The 24,591-nt window shown below is 39.2% G+C and overlaps 1 protein-coding gene across 4 annotated transcripts in view; it reads right to left on the bottom strand.

Annotated features, from left to right (window-relative positions):
- Positions 1-24,591, bottom strand: part of LTBP1 (latent transforming growth factor beta binding protein 1) — a 184,829-nt gene that overhangs the window by 71,285 nt on the left and 88,953 nt on the right. For 2 of the 4 annotated variants that reach the window (XM_053382828.1, XM_053382829.1), the window contains exons 9-12: positions 21,875-21,946; positions 11,626-11,748; positions 7,328-7,495; positions 4,932-5,165 (exon numbers count right to left, since the gene is read on the bottom strand). In XM_053382828.1, the coding sequence (XP_053238803.1) occupies positions 4,932-5,165; positions 7,328-7,495; positions 11,626-11,748; positions 21,875-21,946 (597 nt within the window). The remainder of the gene's footprint in view (positions 1-4,931; positions 5,166-7,327; positions 7,496-11,625; positions 11,749-21,874; positions 21,947-24,591) is intronic. The other 2 variants (XM_053382830.1, XM_053382831.1) reach the window with 1 other exon arrangement.

The following is a 24,591-nucleotide window of genomic DNA, read 5'->3' as shown; positions in this document are numbered from 1 at the left end:
CCCACTAAAACCAGAAAGAAAGAAAGAAAAGGAATTAACTACTGTAAAAAGGAAAAGTGTACTAAAACAAGTCATTTTTCTACCTTCTAAACCTATTTGTGTGTTCCCTTCCCTATAGCATTAAACTGGGAAACTATAAGATGTAAGTTTCTAATTTACTACACTAAAAATGCTCAGATTTGTCTCAGAGCAAAAGTGTGGCCCATAAGTGGATTAAAACTCACTTTAAGACACATCATTTAAATGGGAATGAAGTAGCCTACCTGGTAAGAGTGTTGTGAAGATAAATAAGCATTTGGTGCATCAGAATGCCAAACATATGGGATTAATAACAAATTAGGTTTGAACCAACCAAACTCAGTAGAGTTATTTGGAAAAAGCAGGGAGGCTTATGCTGCTAAGAAACACAGCAATAACTGCAAAAAATTGTGGTACACTCAATGCAAGAACAATTGTTCCTGTAGAACTTGCTAAACTTTGAATTTTGCATATTCAAGAAATAAAGAAGAAAATGATGAAGAGGGAAGATAGGATAAGATCCACGGTAAAAGTAATAATAATACCATTCCTTAAGCTATATACCAAACCTTTTAACAAGTAAAAATACAATGAAGATTACTGAATTCACTTAAACAATGTGACCTTGAATCTGCTGGCAACTTATTGTTTATTGAGTAGATGCAAATGTACAGGCTTATTCAAAATAGCACTATCTTCTTCCCGTTCTGTTTAATAGAGAATTAGGCAGAAATCCAGCATAACTTTCTTTTCAATTTTAAATCAATTTTGCTGAGATCCTGGTAGATAAATATTTTAACATTTGAAATGAACTTTGGAACAGCTCAAGGCGTGCCTGGCATTATTTTTTTCAAATAGAAACTCCTAGGCTGCAATCCTATGGTGGAAGGGAGTTAAATCTGAAATGCCTGATCCTGTGCTCTGCTAGGCTCAAACTAGCAGGACCCCAATGAGGGCAGAGGAATGTGCTGTGTGTTTTTTGTCCATTTTCAGGCTGCAAATTTCCCTCTTCTTTTATAACTGTTTTCCATCCCACTCCTGAACATGTTTACATTTCTTCCTAGTTTGGGGGTGTATCAGGGATTCAGCCACTTCCCTCTCTAATTTTGTGATGGATGTATCACCTAGTTTCGTCCTAAAACAAGCCAAGTATTTATAGCCTTGGGCATATATAGCAGGATCTTTTGTTCTTTCAGGGGTTTTTTTGTAATGGAATCAGGAAAGCCCATTAGATGTCTGAAATGTTTCAAATGACTACTTGGTTGTGAAACATCTCTTTCTATTTGCTCTGCCTTTCACATTTGTAGGGCCAACACAGCTTCGTATACTCTATTTTAATTTTCTGATTGATGTTTGGGACTGACTCATTCGGTTTGGGGATCTTGAAATCATTGGAAGACTTTCTGGAGTTTAGTACAAATGTAGCCCAGTGTATCTTGATTACTTTGGTTGTTTAGTCGTGTCCGACTCTTTGTGACCCCATGGACCAGAGCACGCCAGGCACTCCTGTCTTCCACTGCCTCCCGCAATCTTGATTACTAGAAACACTTGAATATTACTTGTCTTCCCAGCAAAACGGGCAACTGGATTTATACACTATGCACTATGTATTTCCGCACATATTTATTTATTGAATTTATAGCCTGTCCTTCCCCCTGAAGGAGTCCGTTTCACTAGCTAACAAGATGTAATTTGTTTTTTAGATGTGAAAAAGGGTCATAAAATTTAGCTTGGAGCAGGGCCAACACTGGGCATGTCATGCTACACATGACCTATCTGGCTATGGGATGTTCTACTGTCCCTTCATACAACTGAATTGGCCTTGGGAGGATTTCTAATAGCAACCAAGAATGTGGACCAATCTAAGTTTCCACAATGAAAGCTGAATTTACTCTACAACTGCAACTAGACTGAATTTTTAAAATCAATCATATGTGCTTAATATGAATAACCAATTAAATCTGCATGTGAATAAAATAGCATTATAGTGGTACCTCAGGTTAAGTACTTAATTCGTTCCAGAGGTCCGTTCTTAACCTGAAACTGTTCTTAACCTGAAGCACCACTTTAGCTAATGGGGCCTCCCGCTGCTGCAGCACGATTTCTGTTCTCATCCTGAAGTTCTTAATGCAAGGTACTATTTCTGGGTTAGCGGAGTCTGTAACCTGAAGCGGATGTAACCTGAAGCGGATGTAACCCGAGGTACCACTGTACTTAAGTAAGAAGCATTCAGAGGAAGCATTTGCTCCTATGTAAAAGAGAAGGCGATTGCCCTGTTTATGTCTGTCATTCTCATCACTGGTTAATCCAGGGCAGGCAGAAAGTATATCTGGATCTACTTCTAGACTTCTGAATGATTTACAGAAAGCCAGCAAGAGTTTTGGATTCTTCATTGTTTAACAATAGCAACACCTTAAATGGTTTCCCACCCCCGCTAAATTAGGTTGCAGAAATTAAGAAAGCTAAGGGAAGGGAAACCAGAAGTGGATTTCTATATGAAATAACTGTGCTCAGGTCTGGGATTGAAAATAAATTTTCTGGGTTGAGCATTTGCTCACAGGCACCCTGGTTCCTTCATTCTAAGTATATATCCTGGCTCCAGCTGGAAGACATCAGGGCTCTAGTAAAAAACAAAAAAAGACCCCAAAGCCTGAAGTCTGCAAAGCCTTGTTTTAATTGTAACTGATTAATTGATTAATCATTGCAATAATAATTTACAAAGCTGATAAACATTATAAAACCTACTCTGCCAAAAACCAAAACTTAACAGTATTTAGTACTTCCAAAGCTTCTAAACCATATATTTATTTATTTTTAACCTGACATGCACCCTCATCAACATCCCTCCCCTTTTAACAAGTCTGGGAGAAGTAAAGAATCTAAAGAGGAGACAGTCGAAGCGGTCAGCATTGATTTGTGGCTAGCTGTGGTATACTTCCTCCCCTCAAGCCTAACTGTAAATGGTTCTGTCTTGTAGATTACCCTTACAGACGGATATTCTTAACTTGCCTTTAAAAGTACATTGACAGAATGGACAAAGAACATCTACAATAGACCTTCGCCCAAGCTGCTCTCCAGCGGCCAATTCATACAACCCAAAACAATCCTTAGTCATAGGTTAACTTCAACTGGCAAATAGTGAATGAATAGCCGAAGTGTTCATCTTATTGCTCTATCACGGGGATAGCCAATGTGGTGCACTGCAGAAGTGTTGAGACTGCAACTCCTAACTATTGGCTATATTGGCAAGGGCTGACAGGAGTTGGAATCCAACAACATGTGGAAGGCACCACATTGGCCCTCCCTATTCTATCATACTACTAGACTGATCTTCAGCTCAGCATGAACTATTCATTTCCTATACATTAGGTAGGAGCTAAACATCCCTTTGACTGCATGACGATTGCTTGGTAGTGAAGCTAGGTGAACCAGTTGACACGTGACCTGGCTTCCTCCTGTAAACACTATCTCACATTTAGGCTAAGCTTCTTTCTGTTTCTAAGCTTGCTCCTTACGCCAGTGATTGAAAAGGATAACTCTTTCAAAAGAAAGTATCAAACAAGACATTCAATCAATATTTGCCCGGTATTTACATTTGAATATATGTTACTCTTTTTAAAATGTATCTTTACAGAAAATTTCTGGTTAAAAAAATAAATGCAGCCAATTACGATTTAACGTGGGACCTGAACATAAGTAGTTCAAAAGAAAGCATTTATTTAAACTGTGAACCAGGTAAAACACAAAGTTATTCATTGGAAAGCCACATTATTTCAGAACTATGCAGCCATAAATGAAGTTTCCCAAACTCCTTAGCTATGGAATTGTATCTGTTTGAGTAGCTTTGTTAAACTGTCAGTGTACTATCATCAAAAGGACAAAAAGGATACTGTAGAGCTTAACATGAAAATAACAATTCAAAGAATAGAACTCTCATCTCTGAAAGACAACTGAGCTTTAAAATGCACCATCCTGTCAGAAAGATGTCTCAGCCATTCAAAATGAAACTTGCCATGTTCAGGAATGTTATTCAAATTCAAAACAATATATTATGGAATGATAAGGATGTTTAGAAGTTTTGTAGGAAGTTTTGATGCTCCACGTTATGAAACTGACTGTAACTGTGTTTTCTATATTACACATTTTGAATACGCACCTGCAGACCCTCCCCATTTATTGTTCTTTCCACACTCAAGCATATATTGGCTACTCCAGAGGAAAACAGTTTGGGATGACCATAATCATAACACTCCACACAGCCATCTATTTATACCTGCCTATGTTCTGTTCACCAATAGCGTGTTGGCAATGCATTTACTTTTGCACATGCGGCAAGCCTTCTGCTTTTCTCTGCTGTTGCACTGATGTTAAGCATGTTAAAAACAGGACATTTTAAAGCAGCTGGTTTTAGAGGCATTTGCGAAAATCATGCAGACTGAGACATTAAAACTGTGAAACCAACATTTAGAAATGCTTTGTGTAAGAAATGAGATGGTAAGAGTTTTATTTGGTTTTTTGGAAATGAAAAGATTCCCAGTACTTAATAGTAATACAACATGATTCTGTTGCATTGTGGGCCATGAACATGGGGTCAAACTAATATTCACTCCCAAGAAATCATCTGAATGCAAGAGATGCACAGAATCATGTGGTTTGCAGGGAGCTAGTCATCCGATGCAGTATCTTGGCCTGAGGGTAGGATTCTTTACAGGGCAAACAAATTCTACACTCTAAACTTGAAAACCAGTTGCTATAAGAAATAACGCAATGACATACTTGTTGAGTTGCCCTCAAAAACACAATGTGTTTTATACAAGCACTTCAAATAGCATGAACGTACACACGAAAAGAAAACACATGCACATATTTAGAAATACACTAAGCTACATCATGAGATCCTTATCCACTCTCACCTTCTCGCACAGCCACCTCGGGCTCACTTTTCTGTGAGATGGTCAGTGCCTCCACCGGCTCTTCCTTTGCTGGGAGAGGTGGAGGAGAAGTACCTTTAGCAACATGATGAGTAATCTGGGTCTTGCCAATGACAGGTGGCTGAACTCTAACTGCAGGGTGATGATAAAGCTTGTTTCTGTGAGAGCCAGAAACCGTATAGCCCATTCCACCAGGGCAGATTTCCTTAAAAGCAGCTAGATTTGGGATGGGAAAACATTCCTTTTAACAGTCTAAAAGTGCAGTACTTTTGACACACTGGAAAATATAATGTAGAAAATCTCTAACATCAAGAACATTTCTAGAAATATTATCTATTCTATACTTAACCAAAATCACAGAATACATGAGAATATTATTGCATAAGTCACTTGAGGGGCTTAATTTGTTGCCCCTAGAAAAAGATTAACCCATTTCACTCAGATGTTTAAATATGTCATGATAGCAACAGAATCTAAATGACTCTAAAGTTGCAATATGTAAATCAAACCATGGGCCGTTGGGGACTTAATGCTAAACCATGGTTTAGTATTATATGAACAAGCCTCAGGCTTTTACTCTCTTCCCCTCTGTCATGTTTGTAAAGAAGGTATCATTTTCACTTTCAACTGAAGCAGAGTTCATCATTAGTGGAAATTCAGTGGTTTAATATGTGGCTAGTTCAAACAAGCCAAATTCAAACTATGGTTTATAAACCTGGCTTGTTCATTATCCATGGTTTAAACTATCCACAGTTTCCAGAGCTTGGATGTAATGGGGAGCTCTGGTTAGCTGCTGAGCTTTTCCTTGTAACCTCAACAAAGGAGGGAGAGTGGAATATTCAAGCCCAAAGTTCATTCACAGAATGTGAAATCATAGTTTAGCATAAGGTCAAACTGGCCCTACTATAGTAGAAGATTTTTTTCATCTGCATTTTGCTATTCTTAATTTAGTACAAAAGCCTAGCATTAATTACTTCTTCGACATTACTAAAGAAGTAATATTTTATTGTATAGTAGTATTATATAAAGTAGCACCACACCTTGTCCACAAATTCTGCTTTCCCTCAAGTAATCATATACAATAAATATTGTAGTGTTTAATGATTTCTTATGAATTCCCCTATCTTTTATAAGACTTCTAGGGCCAAAGTACACCTTTGTGTAGCTTACCACCCCATTTTTTAAAAAACAAAAAACAGCCACTGGAGATTGCAATCAGCATCAGGGTGCAGGTGGTTAACCCTTTTCCTAATAGCCATTTTCCTTCTTAAAACTGCCCTCTTAAGCTGCCTTTCTCCTCAAAATTGGGAAAGGTAGGATGATCTCTATCGTTTTTTGCTTGAGAACAAAATATGGACCTTATTTTGAGAATAAGGAAGCCAGCAGCAGGTAAGGGTTAGACACACCACATTCTGCTTCTCACTGTAGCCTCCAGCACCTCCTCTTTCTTCTGGAATGCCTTTAGAAATATCAGTTTTGCCCAGTGACAAATGATTCTGCTGATTCAACCACCAAACCAGGAGGAGGAAAGTAATTCTTTGGTCTATTTAAATGTATGCAAATTTACCATTGCTAAGCTGGAAGCCAAACACAGAAAAATGGATGGCAGTAGAACTGATTGGACATGTTTTAGAGCAACCAGGAGGCAACTCAAATCATGTCCAATCCTTTCAGGTATTTAGCTTCACTCATCCAACCAACTACTTTAACCTTTGCTAGCTGATTTGCTAGTGTTCCTATTACTTACTGTGTCTCTTTCTATGTAGTGTTCTACCATCTATGTAGTGTTCTGCCCACAACACAGGCCCAGATTGGATTGGGAAATTTGGTATGTGTGAATGTGAACTGAACTCTTGATTTTAATATTTTTAATAGTACTGATTCTATTCATAGCATCCTAGTTTCCATTCTTTCTCCAAGCCTCCATCAAGACTTTGACAAAAAAAAATTATGGCAAGGGATCTAGCCTTCTGCCTAGTTCCAAGGACATGGACCAAACCCACAACTCCTTGGCAAAGTGTTTCAGTCTCTTGATCGCTAAAGCTTGGAAATTTCGAAAGGGTTTCTTTCAAGTGCTACCTCAAGATAAATCTGGTTATAGTTTTCAGTCTTAAGACTGTATACCTTTCTTAGCTCATTCATAGCCATCATGTGATATGAACCATGCACTGAGAAACATCACTCAATGAATGAATTTACCTTAATTAGAAAGCTGGTGCAGCAGAGGAAAATCTTCTCTATGTTTGTTTAAGGAATGCTACTAGTAAGAACCCGTATGACTCACATAACACTGTATTGTAGGACACTATGCTAAGTTACACTATGCGCAGTGTACAGTGTGTCAGTGCAAGTATATTCTTTTTCTGGGAACCTCTTACCTGTTCCTGGAAGGGGACATTTCTCACAGTGGGGGCCCCAGGCCTTGCCAACACTGCAACAGCAGAGCTGCTTGCTGAGCTGAACAGAGAGAGGGTGCATACACTGCTTTCCTGCACTGACAAACCGGTAGCAGGGCCCTTTCTCTTCAGTGACCATGGGATTATCAGCTGCAGCAAAAAGGGAAGGAGGACGCCAGAGTTTACATGAGAAACAAAACAGAGAAACACCATAGGAGTTCCACCACCAGATTAAAGACGGAAAAGAGACAAAGATGCCAATGTCTCCAATCAAAAATATTTCTTTTCTTTTTCTTATAACGAATCATGTCTGAATGCAACACAAAAGTAAATAAGCCCATATGGTTTAGGAATAAAAGCCAGTGTCAAAATTAGATGCTGCCATGCTCCAACAACACATAATTAGAATGAAGCCTTCCTTCCCATGCAGAAGCACTGAAGCAGAAGCTGAAAGCAGGTGAACAGCAAAAATACAGAACACTGACAGATCACACACTCACACAGCCACTTTGAATTGATAGGCAAGGTCATTTTAAGTCAATGAGACAATTATATTTTTGAAGTCAGTCATGGCAGTTCACAATGAAGAAAGTTCCAGAAACACATCACGCTAATATTATCAACCTTCCCTTGTCCACTGTTCCTTCTCTTTCACAGTTTCTCAAATTCATGTAATGAAACACTCTACTGAAAATTAGAATTCCTTCAGTCAACAGAATCAGTAGTATTTTTTATCACAGCTCACATCAAGATTTAGGGTGGCGATAACATGAGATCAGACCACATCCGCTGCTGTTACTAAGATTTTTTTTCCTTCAAGCTGTCTTGGCAACTCAAGAAATTTTGATTATGGCAAAAGGAAGGCAAATAAATTCAAGGATGAATGTGATAATGGTCTATGCGAAACCTGCACAACTTCTGATTCTCAAGCTCAACTTAGATCTGAAGAACTGGTGGTGGTGCAAGCAGGACCTTGATAAATCCTCTCCTCGTCTCCAGTCTGTCTAGGACTGCAAAAACAAGAGAGTTGCCAAGAGCCTGGCAAGGTGCAATGTCTAGCTGGTAGACTGCATTCAGCTTGGAAGGTCACAAGTTGTGCTGAATGTTTTCACTTGAAAAAGAAAAGGCTACTCTAACTCAGATTCCAAGCCCCCACAAAGCTTGAGAATGTCTTTTTAATGGTAAGGATTTATTTTTTTAAAAAAGTTACAAAACAACCAGTCAAAATTTCAGTATCAGTCAAAAGTCTACTGAGAGCTATAAGCATCAACCTATATATGTCCAATTGAAATGAATGGAGGTTGCACAGCAGCAGTGATTGGTGGATTTCATCCATGCACTATCTGTTGTACAGTAATTATTCAGGATGTTAAAGAAACAAATGTTGGCAAGTCTCCTCTTCCACCTGATAAATAGAAGATCTTCCACAAATAACAAATCAAACTGAAACAATACAGTTTTGCTTTTTTGAAATCCAGTTTTGCTCAAACATAAAACATTTATAATAACATTTAATTATTATTGCTGTTACTGTAATTAATCATTATTATTTTGCAGCAAAAAAAAAACCTTGAAATAGGATGAGCTCTCCACACCGACTTGCCATACAAACACAAAAACAGGAAGTCACAATTTGAGCCTGGAACGATTTGGAAAAGGAGTAGCCTACCCTGCCTTATGAAACATTTCACATAATCTGAATCTTTTAGGTGCTACTGGTGGGACAATTTAAATGAACTGAAGAACAACAAAAGTAAGAAGGATGGATGGGCGGGTGTGGGTGTGGGGGAGAGAGAGAGAGAGAGAGAGAGAGAAATTTGCACACAACAACCTGGCAATTCATCTCTCCCCATTCTTTGCTCTAGGAAAAATGGAATCTGGGATAAGTGGAAGATGGTGCCACAATCTTCTGGGCTGTAAAAATCATTCAAACTGTTTTCTGGACTCAGGTCTGCCTATATGATGCCATATTGTGTGGTTTGAGGATTCTGGTATATGGGGTTATTAGAATTAGAAACTCGGGTCATCTCTGGCTTATAATTGAGACTGAAACAAGACATACATTGTTCTAATAATAAATAATGGGTGAGTATGGAAGGTGAGGGATGGAGTAAAGTTACATAATCAAATAGGTCAATTAATACACCCCTTTGATGTTTCTAAGGCTTCAATCCAAAACTTACTTACCTGCGAGTTAACCACAACAGGACTTACTTCTAAGTAGACATTTATTCAATTTATAAGATTTCCCACCCACCCTTCACTGTAAGCTCCCAGGGCAATAAAATATACAGTTATAAAAACAAATAAAACCAATACAATTATAAAACACATAAAACGATTTGAAATGGAACAGAACAATATTTAAGATTACACTGTAAATCTTCTAACCAGTTCAAATAAATGAGCAAAAGAAAAAACAAAAACAAAAAACCCCTCCATATATTTACTCTTAGCCATGTAATAAGAGGAGAGGCAATATGGAAGCAGGTTAATCCAGAAATCAACCAGTCCCCCAGTTTTTTAGTATGGTATTATACATTGAAAAGCTTTGTTCTATTGATGTTGCAAGTCAGATGACAGCGGCCTTCCATGACTGGCAAAATGAAATTTCTCTAAAATATCATAGAACCCCCCTCCCAGCATATTCAATTGTCTTTACTAGTTACAGTTACTTTATAGTTACATAACTATTACATTTTGAGGTTGGTGTCTGACAGTGTCTAGTAATTTTTATTCTTTGAAAATAAATTATTGTTTATTATTTTTCCCCTTCCTCTGTGCTCTTTCTTATTTCCAACAGTCAGTTCATACAAATATTTGGAACTTGCTACTTAGTTGGTTACTTGTTACTTATTGGTAAACTGATTCTCATTTGGGACTAACGACTTGTCATATTTCATATTCCCATATCTACCTTCCCAGATTCAAGTAAATTCCAATTGACACACTGCTATTTCTCTCCACACAAAAATTCCCAACCATTTCTAGGTGTGTGATTGTGTTGACAAAAGTATGCTGGATGATCAAAGACACGGCCAGCAACAACTCTCATGATTATGGCAGATTGCATGGAGCACCAAGTAGGCCACTTTGGCTACATTAGCATCCATATGTGAAGAATGAGTTCAGCATTAGTATACAGCAAGGATGTCCAACAGGTCGACCCCCAGTCGATCACGGCTCCTTTTCATCCGCGGGGGAGGAAAGGAGCAATTGGCCCCTCCCCCTCCCGTCCACTGGCGCACGTTTTCTAGAACTGAAATTGGTGTCGGGATGACTTAGTCTTCAACTTGCTTCCCTAAAAAATAATCTCAACAGCTTCGACCTGCCCTCCCCAATGGGTAGATCACTGCCAGTTTTTAATTCTGCTAGTAGATCGCAGTCTCTTTGGAGTTGGACATCCCTGGTATACAGGATTTGGACTATTAAAGGCACTGATAAAGATGAAAATGGAACAATTCTTGGGCAATCCTGCATATCCTTAAACAAAGAAGGATATTTGTAATTGTATTGGAGCTCCTGTGGACAGTGTGGCTGTGATGCTCCATGTCACTGATTTTAAATTTCCACACAGCTTAGAAAGTTATGACCCTTTTTTTGCATTTAGAGACTTCTGTAAACCTGTGCCAACTTACCAGAAGTAAGTCCTACTGAACAGTGGTGTTTTGCTTCAGAGTAAACATGATAAGATTGTGTTATCAATGGCAGCACTACCCATGTTCAATGCAGAAAATTTTAAATTATTAGCCAGCATAAAGAATACAATGAATGGGCCACCACCAACACCCACACCTAAGTGAATAGCTGTGTCATGAAAGATTCTGTGTGTGAGATAAAAAAATATGGGAATGAGGAATATAAGGTTCGGAAATATATGAGATATCAGAACACAGCTCAATAGATGAATAATCCCCCTTTAATCAGACCCTACTGGGTTTACTTGTTCAACTAAAAGGAAAAGATACAATTTACTTAGCTCAACCATAGACAACCTGAAAAATCATCACAGGATCTCTGCAAATGCTGTGTTAGTGTATCCATTCATTTCTGTCACATAAATTATCTGGATAATTCACCACACAATTTTGTTTTAAAATGACAGTTTCTTATTAGGTCATAAAGAAACTCTCCAATGGTGAATTAAAAGTTCTCAAAATGAGAAGCGCCATAAGAAAATGTTGGCCAACAGTGATGAACTTGCATCCATTACAAGATGCAAGGGGGAAAAGAAAACCCACATGAATGATTGATAGGTACGGATTGGTTCTGTTACTTACGGATGCATCTGGAAAGCGTAGGGTCTGGCACAAATCCAATTTTGCAGGCACACCTATAGCTGCCCATGGTATTCAAACACTCACCATTCGGGCATACCCCTTGGAGCTGGCATTCATTAATGTCTGAAAGGGAACACAACTAGCATGAGTTAAATGATTAATCCACATAAACAACTCCATATAAGCACCTGGTATTAGGCTGTATTATATCCTAGATATGCACTGATTTCCAGAGCTTGTTTCTATATTTCTTTCCTTTTTTTGTGCTATTAAAACACAGACACATAGAATCATAGAAGGGATCCTCAAGGACCATCTAGTTCAATCCCCTTCAATGCAGGAATCACAGCTAAATATGTAGGAAACCACTCAGAAAATGGGTGCAATATTGCCATGCAAAAGGCATGGACCCAAGTATTATTACTAATCTCTTCCAGTACAGTAGATGAGGAACATCAGAGTTTGGAGGGGCATTGCAGACATACATTGCAGATATGTAACTGAATGGTAAGTGGCTTGCCTAAGACCAGATGGTAGTGAAATTTCAACTGTCAATTTTGCAGTTAACAGTTCAGCATCTTTTCCAACGTTTCACCAGCATTTGAAAATGTTCATTTTTATTTATTTATTTTTGCTGTTGATACTTCCTATGTCCACACACAATAGACTTTGCAATATGAGATGCTTTTAACAGTCTACTTAAGCTACTAATTTTCAAAGCTGGATAACCCATTTTCTTCTTCTGGTGTGCATTACATTTACGAATATAAATTTACCCGGAGCCTGATAGTTAGTTCCAAAGCATGAGGTTGAGGGATGGTAGAATGAGATACATCAAAGACTTGGCAATGCAATTCTTTTGATGGTCTGGAAAGAAACAGATTCAGAAGTGCTTTCAAGGACAGCAATTTCCCCAATCGTAGGAAGGAATACAGCATATATTTCTAGCCCTGCATTTGGATCATTAAACAGTGGGTGGTCTCTAATAAAATACACCCACACAATGGGAAAAATCCTGAACATAGCGGGATATTGTTCTTTGAAGCAGCAACTTAGGCATGCCTGTGTCACACATTAGAAAGGGAGGCAGATCTGCAATTCATTGTGCATGGTTATTCACTTGGAATGCACACTCCCCAACCACAGGAACAGGTTTTGTTTTTTGCAGGTAAAGCATCAGAATTGCGCCAATGCATTAACTACGGCAACAGAAAACAGAATCAGGACACATGGAAGAGTTGAGCTACCATACGCAGAATTATGAGAACAAGATACTTTCCAACATCTTTTCAAAAGTAGACAGATCTCTGAAATTCTGAACTCCCACGAAGAGGAAAAGACAAAGTGTAAATACCGCTAGGAAAGATTGAAGTACGTTGATTCAACACTTCGAACTAGAAGCAGGAGCGAGGCAAAAGTAACAGCTATTCTTGTTTTCCAGAGAGTGGGCTACCACAAACTACAGGAAGGATATGTTTCAATGTGCCTGCATGTTCCCAAACATCACTGACATACTAAGTAGGGCTCTATTAGGTCAGATCAAAGATCCACTCAATCTAGCATTCTTTATCTCTAACAGTATCAAGCCAGATGCCCTCCGGAAAGACACAAGCAGGGTTTTATGGAGATTTCAAGCACCCCCAAATAAAAGAAATGCTTCCATAAAACATGGAAGTTCCTTTTTAAATTATTAGCGACTAATAGCTATTCACAGACCTATGCTTCATGAGTATGCTAAATTTTCACATTGTACCCTTTTTATTATCCACCTACTTCTCCAAATAAAAGCTCCCCCTTCTGTCAGCACAATTCAAAATACAATACAGTACATGATAAGAAATGGTTGGCAGAGCGGAATATGCAGAAGGCCTAAGAATTAACTGCAGGGAAAGACAAGTGGACTGAATTAGCCACTACATGGCTGTGTACACTTAAGGAGGTCAAGTTACTCTGTAGCACCATCACACATGGGGTTGAGATGCCTAATGGCAACACTCATGAGGCACATAACAGTATCTCTGACACTGTTCTTTTCAAAAATCATCTATCCCATCCATAGCACTGCCATTTGGTATCAAATGATAATGTGACAGATCCCAGATGACCACCCTGCTTGTATTTAGCCATTTACAATGGTACCTCGGGTTACATACGCTTCAGGTTACAGACTCTGCTAACCCAGAAATGGTACCTCGGGTTAAGAACTTTACTTCAGGATGAGAACAGAAATTGTGCTCTGGCGGCACGGTGGCAGTGGGAGGCCCCATTAGCTAAAGTGGTGCTTCAGGTTAAGAACAGTTTTAGGTTCAGAACAGACCTCTGGAACGAATTAAGTACATAACCAGAGGTACCACTGTAATAGGAAACTGAAATCTCCAAGGAGTGCCAGAGGAAAACCATTTTGGTGTCCAGCAATGGAACAGTGTGAATCTCATGGGAATGCTTGGAGCCTGCCAAGTCTGCATGTTATCTTGGCACCTGAAGCGAAAACCACTAGCTTAGCTGGGCCTTGCTGGCATGCTCGAGTTCCTGACTGAGAAAGTAACCAAGGTCTTAACCCAGGCAGGGGGAGAAGGAGAAAGAAGAATTTAAAATATGAGACTGGAAGAAAAAACAAACACACCTGCTTATCTGTTGCCTGCTTGCTTTATTATCAAGATGATTGAACTTTTAACAGAGATGGAATATGAAAGATTGCTTCATCCTCTATATATCCAACCAACCACTGCATTCTGCAGGAGAGAACAACCTGCAGATACCATCCTATCAGGAGGTCCATTTTGAACAATCTCATTGCATTTTGGACAGGTGCCTTCTCTATCCTATCCCAGCTCCTTTAATTTATCTCTCATTCTCCTTTCACACTCAGCTAGCACCTTATTCTCAACCTTCCTTCCCACAAACTACCACTTTCTCTCATCCCTAGTCTCTGGTCCTTTTACATTCATTTATTTTTCCAATAACAGCTTTCCTCTTTTATGTCTTTCTTTTCCTTGTTTGTTTATATATAATAGAGTATTTACCTTTTATCTCACTTTCAAATTTTATTCAACACCACCTCTGGCACTTTCCCTTCAGCGAGAAAGCTTCATTCCTTCTCTTCCCACCCCCTAAAATTCTCTGACTCCCAGTCACTTTTCCTCATTGAGCAAATAGTTGGTGGTACTGCCATTGGTTCAGTCAAAAGGCGCAGAGCAAGGAAGTAAGGAGGCACTGGCCAGGCTATGGAACTGAGACCCACCTGAAAGCACTCAAAGGATTTGTGGTTGTTGTCCACTGTTTTGAGAAACAATGGTCTGTAGAATGATCTTTATTTTTAGAGCCCTCCCGCTTGATATAATGGCTCTCATTAGCCCTGTGAATTTGGAGGGCAGTGATGCTGCTCAAAAGGCTATCATTCGGGTAGGAGATGTCAGCATCTGATAACAGCTAAGAACATAAATATCTCCCTGGTTGCCATATCATCCATACTGTCATCTGAGGGTGGGGGGTGGGGACAGTTATTCCTGCAGTGGGAGAGCTGGGAAGCAGGGTTCTTCCATTGGCTGCATCAATCCTCCTCTCTCTCAGCTGCTACCTGGGGGCAGCGACTCCATCAGACTGCCTCAGTGGGAGAGCTAGGAACCAGGGCTCATTGCACCAGTTTGCTGGAGGCCCAGCTCCATCAGGCATCTCCTGCCCCTGAATTGTGCCAACTGGCATGACAGTTTATAAATGAGGCATGAATTCTGATTTTCCTCTTTCCTCCCTCCCTTTTCCTTTTGTGTGAGGGTTTTTTTAGAATGCAAGCTTCCATGTAGGGATTGTCTTGATTGATTGTATGCAAACTGCTCTGTAGCATCTTTGGCAGAACAGCAGAATACAAGTACCATCAATAAATAAGTTAAGTATCATTTAAAAATTCAGTCTTCTTCAGGCATGTTGGATAGCAGGCAATAAAATACTGGTGCTGTCTGCTGCTCACGGATAGTTGTGTTGGTGGCGGTATAATTTAACAAGTTTTTAGCAAGTGTGCATTAGATGTGGTTTCTGGGTGGGTCCATCAGGAAGCTGTTGTACTGATATCGAGTCCTGTATTATGAAATGCTATTTAAACACCAAACGAAGCACCCACAAATTAATAACAAACCTTAAATGCCTTCTTTGGGGGGGGGGGTGAGATGCACATTTTAGAATGATCACTGCTTCAATACTTTAGGCAAAGAGCCCATTGCATACTAATTTCACCCTGTGGTTAGGCGACCACCTACCTAACAACATGTCCGGCCACCCGCAGTCCTGTCCAGCTGTGTAAATTATACTGAAATCAACCTGTCAAGGCAGCTGGAAATGGAATCTGGATGAGATGAAGGTTGTGTTAAAAATAGCTTAACAGCTCTTAAGCTTTTTTTCATCTGCCCGTCTTTATCAAATGAAGCCACAAAGTAAGGTTGATATCTAAAAAACAGTCTGAAGGCGGGAGGGTCTGGGTATAACTTTGATAGGCAATAATTTAGGTAGGTGTTAATGTCACTACAGTAGCTGCTCTTAGGACAGTACTGTGTATAGGGAAACTTTGGAAATGCTCCCTCTGATTAAAAGGACACCAAACAATAGGTACTTATAATTCAAACCCAATCGGAATCTTTCTGGTGGTATAGTGTAATGGCTACAGAGCTGGACTTATGCCAGCCCCCCCCCCCAGGTTCACATCACAAATCAGCTTTGACACGCCATTGATGCACTTTGGGCCAGTCACCATCCTTACACCAACCCATCTCTCAAGGGTTATGAGGATAAAATGAGTGGGAATTATGTATGCTGCCCTGCTTGGATGTCAAGTGTTTCAAGTTCAGATCAATTCTGAGTTACAAGGTCAAAAGAATCTGTATGGCAAATAAAATATCAGTTACGTGGTCTTAAATAAAACATAGCATTAATTTGGCATTAGGATTTATACCTTGATTTTCCTCACAATGGTTGTATAAGATAGTCATTTCTGCAGATGAAGAACTGATACAGAGAGAAGAAATGTGCTCAAGGCCACCTACTGAATTTATAATTCAAGTGAGCCACCAAGATAACAAACCTGAAGCACGTTTGCTGCTCTTCGTGGGAAGTTTTATATTTTTTAAAAAACTGAGGAAGAAAGATGGAACCCAGAATGTTCAATAAGGAGAATAATATACGGACTTAACCAGTTGCAAAAACTGGCTGATGGTTATTTACACCACAGTCCTAGTATCCATCTGCCTGGCCTACCAGGCCTCAAAGCCTATAATACGCAGCAGTGGCTTACGAGGGTTGGGTGGCGGCAGTATCCTCATTCCCAAGAGTGCAGTCCCAGTAATGCTAGCAGGTCTTGAACCTGCAGCATGAAAGATGTCAGGCAGAAGATTCAGCCTAAAATGTATTATCCAGGTTCAAGCAATAGAGGAAACTACAGGGTAATAAGCCAGGCCAGCTGAGCAGCTTTCCAGATAATAAACCACAGCAGATCACTCAGTAAGAGCTAATCTCTAAGAAATAGCACTAGGTCAGATTTGCTCTGTAGCTATCCTGGCAATTTTTTTCAAGGGTGAGTGCAGAACTCCCATAATTCGTTAATCATGTGAGGAAAAAGGAGATACTGACAGACCTGATTCTCTTCACCTCTGGCTTACCTTCACTTCATTACAAGCAGCTTTACCCTGCTCTCAGGACCCCACCCTCTGAATTGGCAGGAGCTGGGTCTGACACTACCATCATAACATTTCTACGATTCCAGCATACTGTGATGATACGCTAGGTTAAATCAGAACTGTGCCATTCACACTTATACTTGTACAGGGGACAAAATGCAGGGTTTCACAAACTTGAGGTGAAGATCAATTACTTCTGTCTAAGCTACATAGCTCACTGAGTGCAGCAGTTCCACACACAAAAAAGTGTGGTGGCACCTTGAAGCCTAAACAAATGCATTGTTCTGTTTTTGCTGCAATATCCTAACATGGCTATCTCTCTGGAAAGTGACACTAAGAGTAAAATGAGACAGATACTACTTTAGCCAATAGGAAGTGCTTCAAAGGATGATACAGTATGGGGAAACACATTAAATTCCATGCATCATATATGAAGGTAAGCAAAATTGTCCTGTTGTTCTACAAACAATTATTGTTTTTAATGCTATCAAAAATAAAAACAAAAATGGGAGAGTGTTGGGGTGAGACAATAAACTGAGCACCACTTCACAGTACCTTTTCATGCAGTAATTGCTTTATCATTAGATTAACACAAATCCACAGGAAAAGTTCCATTATCCTATTTAAATGTAGGTTCTGAGCAGGACTTTTGCTCCATTTTGTGAATGTTCAGCCTTGAAGTTATGTTCAAATAAATTTCTCTGGAAATCTCACATAAACTTAAGTCAATTATTTGCATTGGAATTGGCTTAGCCTTTTTCTGTTTAGGATGAGACTTGAATGGCAATACACAAGAAGTGTATTTCAAATCCCTTTAATAAAACTTGGGCACAAAGAACTACCCCACCCTTGTAACTATAGTTTCAAATAACATATGCAAAATAAATGATGTGCATGGGACTACAGAAAATTAAAATTTTAGTTGGCTACACCCAGCCACAATATCCCACTGTAACAGACATTGATTACACTCTCTACCATAATGAGTTATATAATTTGGCATCTCTTTATTACTTAACCTCTACTAAATAAAAGCAAGCTACTATTGTATATAATAATTTATCTTACACATTTCAGGCTTATCATATATCTAAATTTACTATTTTACAGCTTTGTTTTGCTTATGATAGATTGGTACTTAAGATTTTATTGTTATTTTATTATTATTACAAGCAGCTTTGAGGAATTTTAAATGTATGAATGAACAAAGTTTACAAATAAGCTGTCTTATTATAATTACTTTAGCAGGTCGGTTACAAAGATACAAAATCTAACAGGACAGATTCAGCTAAGAAATAGCATACACTAAAATGAGCTTGTGAATGAAAATTCTTTCTTTCTTTCTGGCCTACATACCCAGATAAGTATGCATTTCTCTAATGCAAGAAAATATTTTGCCACGTTTCATTTTCAGTTCTCAGTAGAAGGACGTAAAAGGAAAATGATTCTGTCTTTGTTCATCCCTACAGTTATAAGTTGCCAAATGTTTGCCAGAGGATTTGGCAACATAGTGAGATAAAAAACTATTTTTATCACATTATTTTTTGGGGGGAAATGCTTAATTTTTTATTGATGTGGAATGGTGGTTAATGACACTAAACCAAAGCAAAACTAAAACTATTAAAGTGGGAAATGAAACTTCTTTCTGTATCTTCCACGTTTAAAGGGGCACAAATTATGCTCAACAAAACTCTTATTCTGTCTAGGATCTGGAAGCTGCATTCAGAAATGATGCAAGATCAGATCAGAAGAATCTTTATTTGCATCAGCAACTAGTCATAGCAATAAAATAAAATACAATGTACTGAAGATAGAGGTAAAAGCTTCACTATACAAAATACATTCTAGAGGCTGATATAAGTATTTTCTACAATGTTCTACAATGTTCAGTTCAAGGCGTATGTTCGGTACAGTCTTTTGAAAGAGGCTGCTGTGGCTTAACTACAACTAACAGAAGAACCATACAAACTATTACAAAATGGATCTCAAATACTGGTCCTTTAACACAATTGTTCTTACTCCCCTCCCCCCAATGGAGACTCAGAGATGGATTTTTGTTCCTGTATAAGATTGACTGGATGGTTGCACCATGATATGAGGATCAAGTAAGTAATGCTTCCTGAGTGTCTGACTATGGCCCAGCAATCAAAAGCATCACACACACCTCCCACTTCCTCCTCCTCATTTGAGCATCCCCCTCCTTAGTTTCAATCTCAGTGCAAACTGTGGTTAGAATTAAATCTGTACTGATATTACTGCTATCCACTGTGATACCAAGCCACAGTTTGCAAACCCATGCCTAACTATCACTGCAAACATGATAACTTTACCATCAATATGTATTATTTCTGCATGGGATAGTCACTTCCCTACACCCACATCGTAAAGAATAAAAAAGAATGTTATTTGTGTTTAGTAACCATGCACAAGTCATCTGTTCAGAATTTCTGACTTTTTAGAAAACTGTTTTATCACAGGATAGTATTCAGTGCTAGTCTTACTCAGAGTATACCTACTGAAATTAATGGACATGACTACTTTTGATTCATTTTAGCAGGTTCTAGTCAACTAACTTTTACTCAGAGCGGACAAACTGAAATCCATCTCATATATGGTCACCCTTTGTAATGAATTAAACCATATTCACAAAGCAAGTTTCTCTCTTCCATAATACAAACTAATCATTCCCACCTAATTGCCAAATGCATCTACTTTGAGTATGGCTAATGTTGACTGTCACTCAAATATAAGCTGGTTCGGGGGGAGGGAGGGAGAGAAAAGAGTGGTTTTCCTACTAAAACCACCTCCATCCAGGTACTTTTCTAGTTCTCAAGTGTACACATTTTTAAGAGAGTGTTCTATTGGCAAAATGCTTTCCTCCTGAAAATGAAAAGCCAAGCCTTTCACCAGCTGTTCTTTTAATTCAGCTTCTCTTTTCCGTTAATAAAAACATATCAAAATGCATTTCCCCCTTCCTTTTCAGTATTAAAAAAGGCAGAAAAATACAGTGCAATTCCCCTAAAATATTGTTAACCCACTCCTTAATACCACCGATATACTTTGTGCCCAGATATTAGAAGCTGCATGTAATGCTCTGATCAATATGTATGTATTTATTATTTACAATACATATATGCTGCCCTTCATCCCATATGGATTTCAAAATATGAAGTCTAATATACGCATGTTCATTTGGGTTTCACAGCAGCTTAGGATTTACCTGTGCATGTATAAGCAAAACTTTTATTCAAATGAAAGACAATTGTTACATCGCTGAAGGAAGAGAGAAATCTTGGTTAGATAACCTAAGATGTCCTACTAAACTGTTAAAACTTAATCTGCAAACAGACGGTTCTTTGTTGTTCATAACACACATCAGTAAGAGATTTGTTTCATTGCATTAGTTCACTGAAATGAAAGGAAATAATCAGGAGGTGGTTGTTAATCATGCTGCTACCACATATGGTTTGTAAACGGAGAAGGCTTTTGATTGAAGAAACATTAGAGCAATTAGATGTTTAGAGAAGTCTCCAAGATGGGGAGTTAGATGTTCTGCAGGAGAGAAGAAAGCATTCTTTTCCTTCAGCTGCCCTGAATATGATATTAGCTGTCTGGTGGCAGGATGGCCATGGAATTGCTTTGAAAATACAGTACCTAAAATATTTGCTCTGAAAGAGATTTATCCATTCTAGAAATTTAGCGCCAGCTTCGCTATTGAAACTCAAATGGTCAAACCACTTCGCTGTCTCTAGCCTGAGCTTTCTTTTGTAATGTGTGATTCTGTTTGATGTATTTTATAACACAGGAAACAGTAGTTTCAAATTTTGATTGGGGGTAGGTATTTGTATCATATGACCTAACTATTAACACCTTCCATTATTTCCAATTCCAGGGTCTATTCAAAGAGCTGGTCATTACCTTTAAACCACTAATGGTTTAAGACTAGAACATCCAATGGGCCATGTCCTCCCGCAATATTCTGAAACCACCAGCACCATAAGGACAGTTAGTAGTTACTCAGAGGTACACAGAAGTGGACCATCTCCATAGGGGCACTCCGACTCTGGAATTTTCTTACAAAGCAGATCTACTTTCTGATGGTATTCCATCATGAGATAAAACTAATTTAATTCTGGCTTGTGTGAATTCCTAAACTCACTATATATTTTTTCTTAATGTGTGTCAGTGTATAGTGATTTTAATTATGTTGACTTTAAGTTGACTTGGTGTTGTTACTGGGAATGGACAGGCGGGCTATAAATCTTTCCAACAATAAATGCAAATGATGAGCCATATAAGTCTTGAGTGATTTCATTTATCAAACAGGCAATATTTTCTACTTAATTACAACTAACACGACTACCCCAGCTCCTGCAAATGAAACTGACATAACAGATTTATTCATAGTATGCATTTAAGTAAATTGAGAAATGCACACAATTTATTTTAGCTCAACAGAATTATTCAAAACCATGGGTGGGGAACCCGTGGCCCTCCAGATGTTGGGATACAACAATCGGCTGTTGAACTACATCTGTAGAGCCACAGAACCCCATTCCTGCTCAAAACAAATGCTGAAAACATCTTACCTTGACAAAAAGTAGCATTAATTCTTTTGTAACCTTGTGGACAATCCACCACTTGGCTATATCCAGGGTAAGCTAAATTTGAAGATTAAAAAAAAAAAAAAAGGAAATTACCAAGTGATACAATCCTCCAAACCAGAGTCTACAAGGTCAGTAAAGTGCCATGAGTTCACATGCTCCCCCTTCTTTGACTGCTCTCATACACATTGAGTCCTTCCTCTACGCTGTTCTAAGTCTTGCTTGTCATGATATCTAAATCAGGTGACTATGGTTAAGGCTAAGCTGCAAAACTAGGTTTGCAACCCTATTTAAAACCATTGTTGAGGCATTCCATGCCAAATCGACCAAATCTGGCCCATAAAGGTTACATCATGCTGTTGAAATTTTGAAGAGCCATGGTACCTGTTGAAATGTATGCCCACAACCCATATATACAGTGGTACCTCTGGTTACTAACTTAATTTGTTCCGGAGGTCCGTTCTTAACCTGAAACCGTTCTTAACCTAAGGTACCACTTTTGCCAATAGGGCCTCCCGCTGCCACTGCGCAGCCACCACGCAATTTCTGTTCTCATCCTGAGGTAGAGTTCTTAACCCGTGGTACTATTTCCGGGTTAGCAGAGTCTGTAACCCAAAGTGTTTGTAACCCAAGGTGTTTGTAACCTGAGGTACCACTGTACGTGTATGAGAAAGAGAGTGAGAGAAAGGTTTACAAGGGCAGGGCCACCATCTCTCTGAAAACTTGTGCAAGGTCACATTTCCCATAAAGTGTGTGTTCATTCTATCTGCCATAGAATGAGATGCATTTTACCTATCTTTATCTTTAAGGGTTCATTTTGAAGTCCATGATCTCTTTTTAAAAAGCAGTGTGCTGTATGCCAAAAGCAGCTGAATTAGAGCAGAGAACAATGCCCCAACATTTATAATGTTTCCACACACACACACACCCCAGTTATTTCTGCACTCATTTGCTTGGATCTTATGGACCACAGGTACACTGCAACATTTTTTGTTGCAGCACTCTCTATTTAAAACTCTTTTTAGAAGTCTACTTCCACATATCCACACTACAATCTGCTCTTAACATACTTTGGCTTGTAGGGATCATTTGAAGAACTATTGCAGTCTGAGGCAGAATGTGGGGTTAAACAACTTTATTGTTTAAAGTACTCCGGGGTTTGCTGTCGCAGAAGGAAAGGATCCATGAACTGGGCAGCCCAACTACTGACCCAATATCTCCCTCCAGCTCACCTGCTGAAATCAGGAGAATTGTCAATGGAAAGGTTCCACCATGGTGTGGGCCAGACAGTTGGGTACAACAGCAATGTTGGTTTGTGGTACCTGCTCCCCCCAAGCTATGGCTGAGGTCTTAGCATGCCTCATCCAAGACCCCTTATGGAGATCCGCTATGGGTACAAAGTTGTGATGAATGTGGGCATTACAAAAAATGACATATCAAGGTAGCCACTAGCACTGGCCAATTTGAACCATGGATAAATGTCTTTATGGCTCTTTCAATCAGTAGCCAATATCCATCCAGATAAAGAATCAATCTTACAAAGTGAGAGAAGGAGAATCAGCTGGCGGTGTGAACATGGGTGCAGCTGTGGCCCAGGGTTTCCTCTGCAGACCAGTACAAAGCAGTCTTCAACCTGGTTCACGCCCAGGTCCTGCCCCTGCTGCTGAATGGGCCCTAGGGCCAGCTCAAGGCTGAACTGTGGCATCACCACTTTGCAGGGAACAGTCCGTCCCCCCTCTGCCAGCCATGCAGGAAGTGCAACACCACCCACCACAGAGAGGCTGCAAACCTGCGTTTTCATACTTTGCAGCATCAAAATGCATTAAATAATGATGCTGATTATCACTTAGTACAACATGCACAGTTCGGTCCCATAGAGAAGAGAAGAAGAGGAGTTTGGATTTGATATCCCGCCTTTCACTCCCTTTAAGGAGTCTCAAAGCAGCTAACATTCTACTTTCCCTTCCTCCCCCACAACAAACACTCTGTGAGGTGAGTGGGGCTGAGAGACTTCAGAGAAGTGTGACTGGCCCAAGGTCACCCAGCAGCTGCATGTGGAGGAGCGGAGACACGAACCCGGTTCCCTAGATTACGAGACTACCGCTCTTAACCACTACACCACACTGGCTCTCATATTTTATATTGGCATTATAAAAATATGTCAATCTCATGGCAAGGTCATGAAGCTCAAAACCATAAAAGATTCCAAGGAAAGCCTTTTTTCATCCAACATGATTACAGTCTGACAAATAATACAACTTTAGTAAAGGAAAACATCAAAATGTCATGGGAATAAGGCGACCCTGAATCAGCATCCTGTGAATGAGTCAACTACCAGGCAAGGATACCAGCTTAATGTCAAAAGTGTTAACAACTTACTCAGTTTCCTCTTAGTGCTTATCTGGGATCTATGAAATGAGAGCATTTGCTCATCTTCATAGGAAATTAGTAAGCACATTAATGTTTTCTTTCTTTTTTCTTTCTTTTTTTGCAAATTGACAAAGGAGATTTAAACTGAAGCCAAATAAAAGAAGCAGAAAATCTCTTTTGTTAGCCATTGCATTATGAGTGAACATACTTCCATGATTCTGAGTACCACAATAATTACTTAAATGGGTACTGTTTCTGTTCCTACCATTGCCAAACACTAATTGCCTTCCTGAAAAACAATAGCAGCTATTTTTTAAAACTCAAAGCTTTAC

The sequence above is a fragment of the Podarcis raffonei genome, chromosome 3 (genome assembly GCF_027172205.1).
Source record: "Podarcis raffonei isolate rPodRaf1 chromosome 3, rPodRaf1.pri, whole genome shotgun sequence".
Taxonomy (NCBI): Eukaryota; Metazoa; Chordata; class Lepidosauria; order Squamata; family Lacertidae; genus Podarcis; species Podarcis raffonei.
The sequence above is the reverse complement of the archived record's forward strand: the minus strand, read 5'-3'. Positions and strand labels throughout refer to the sequence as shown.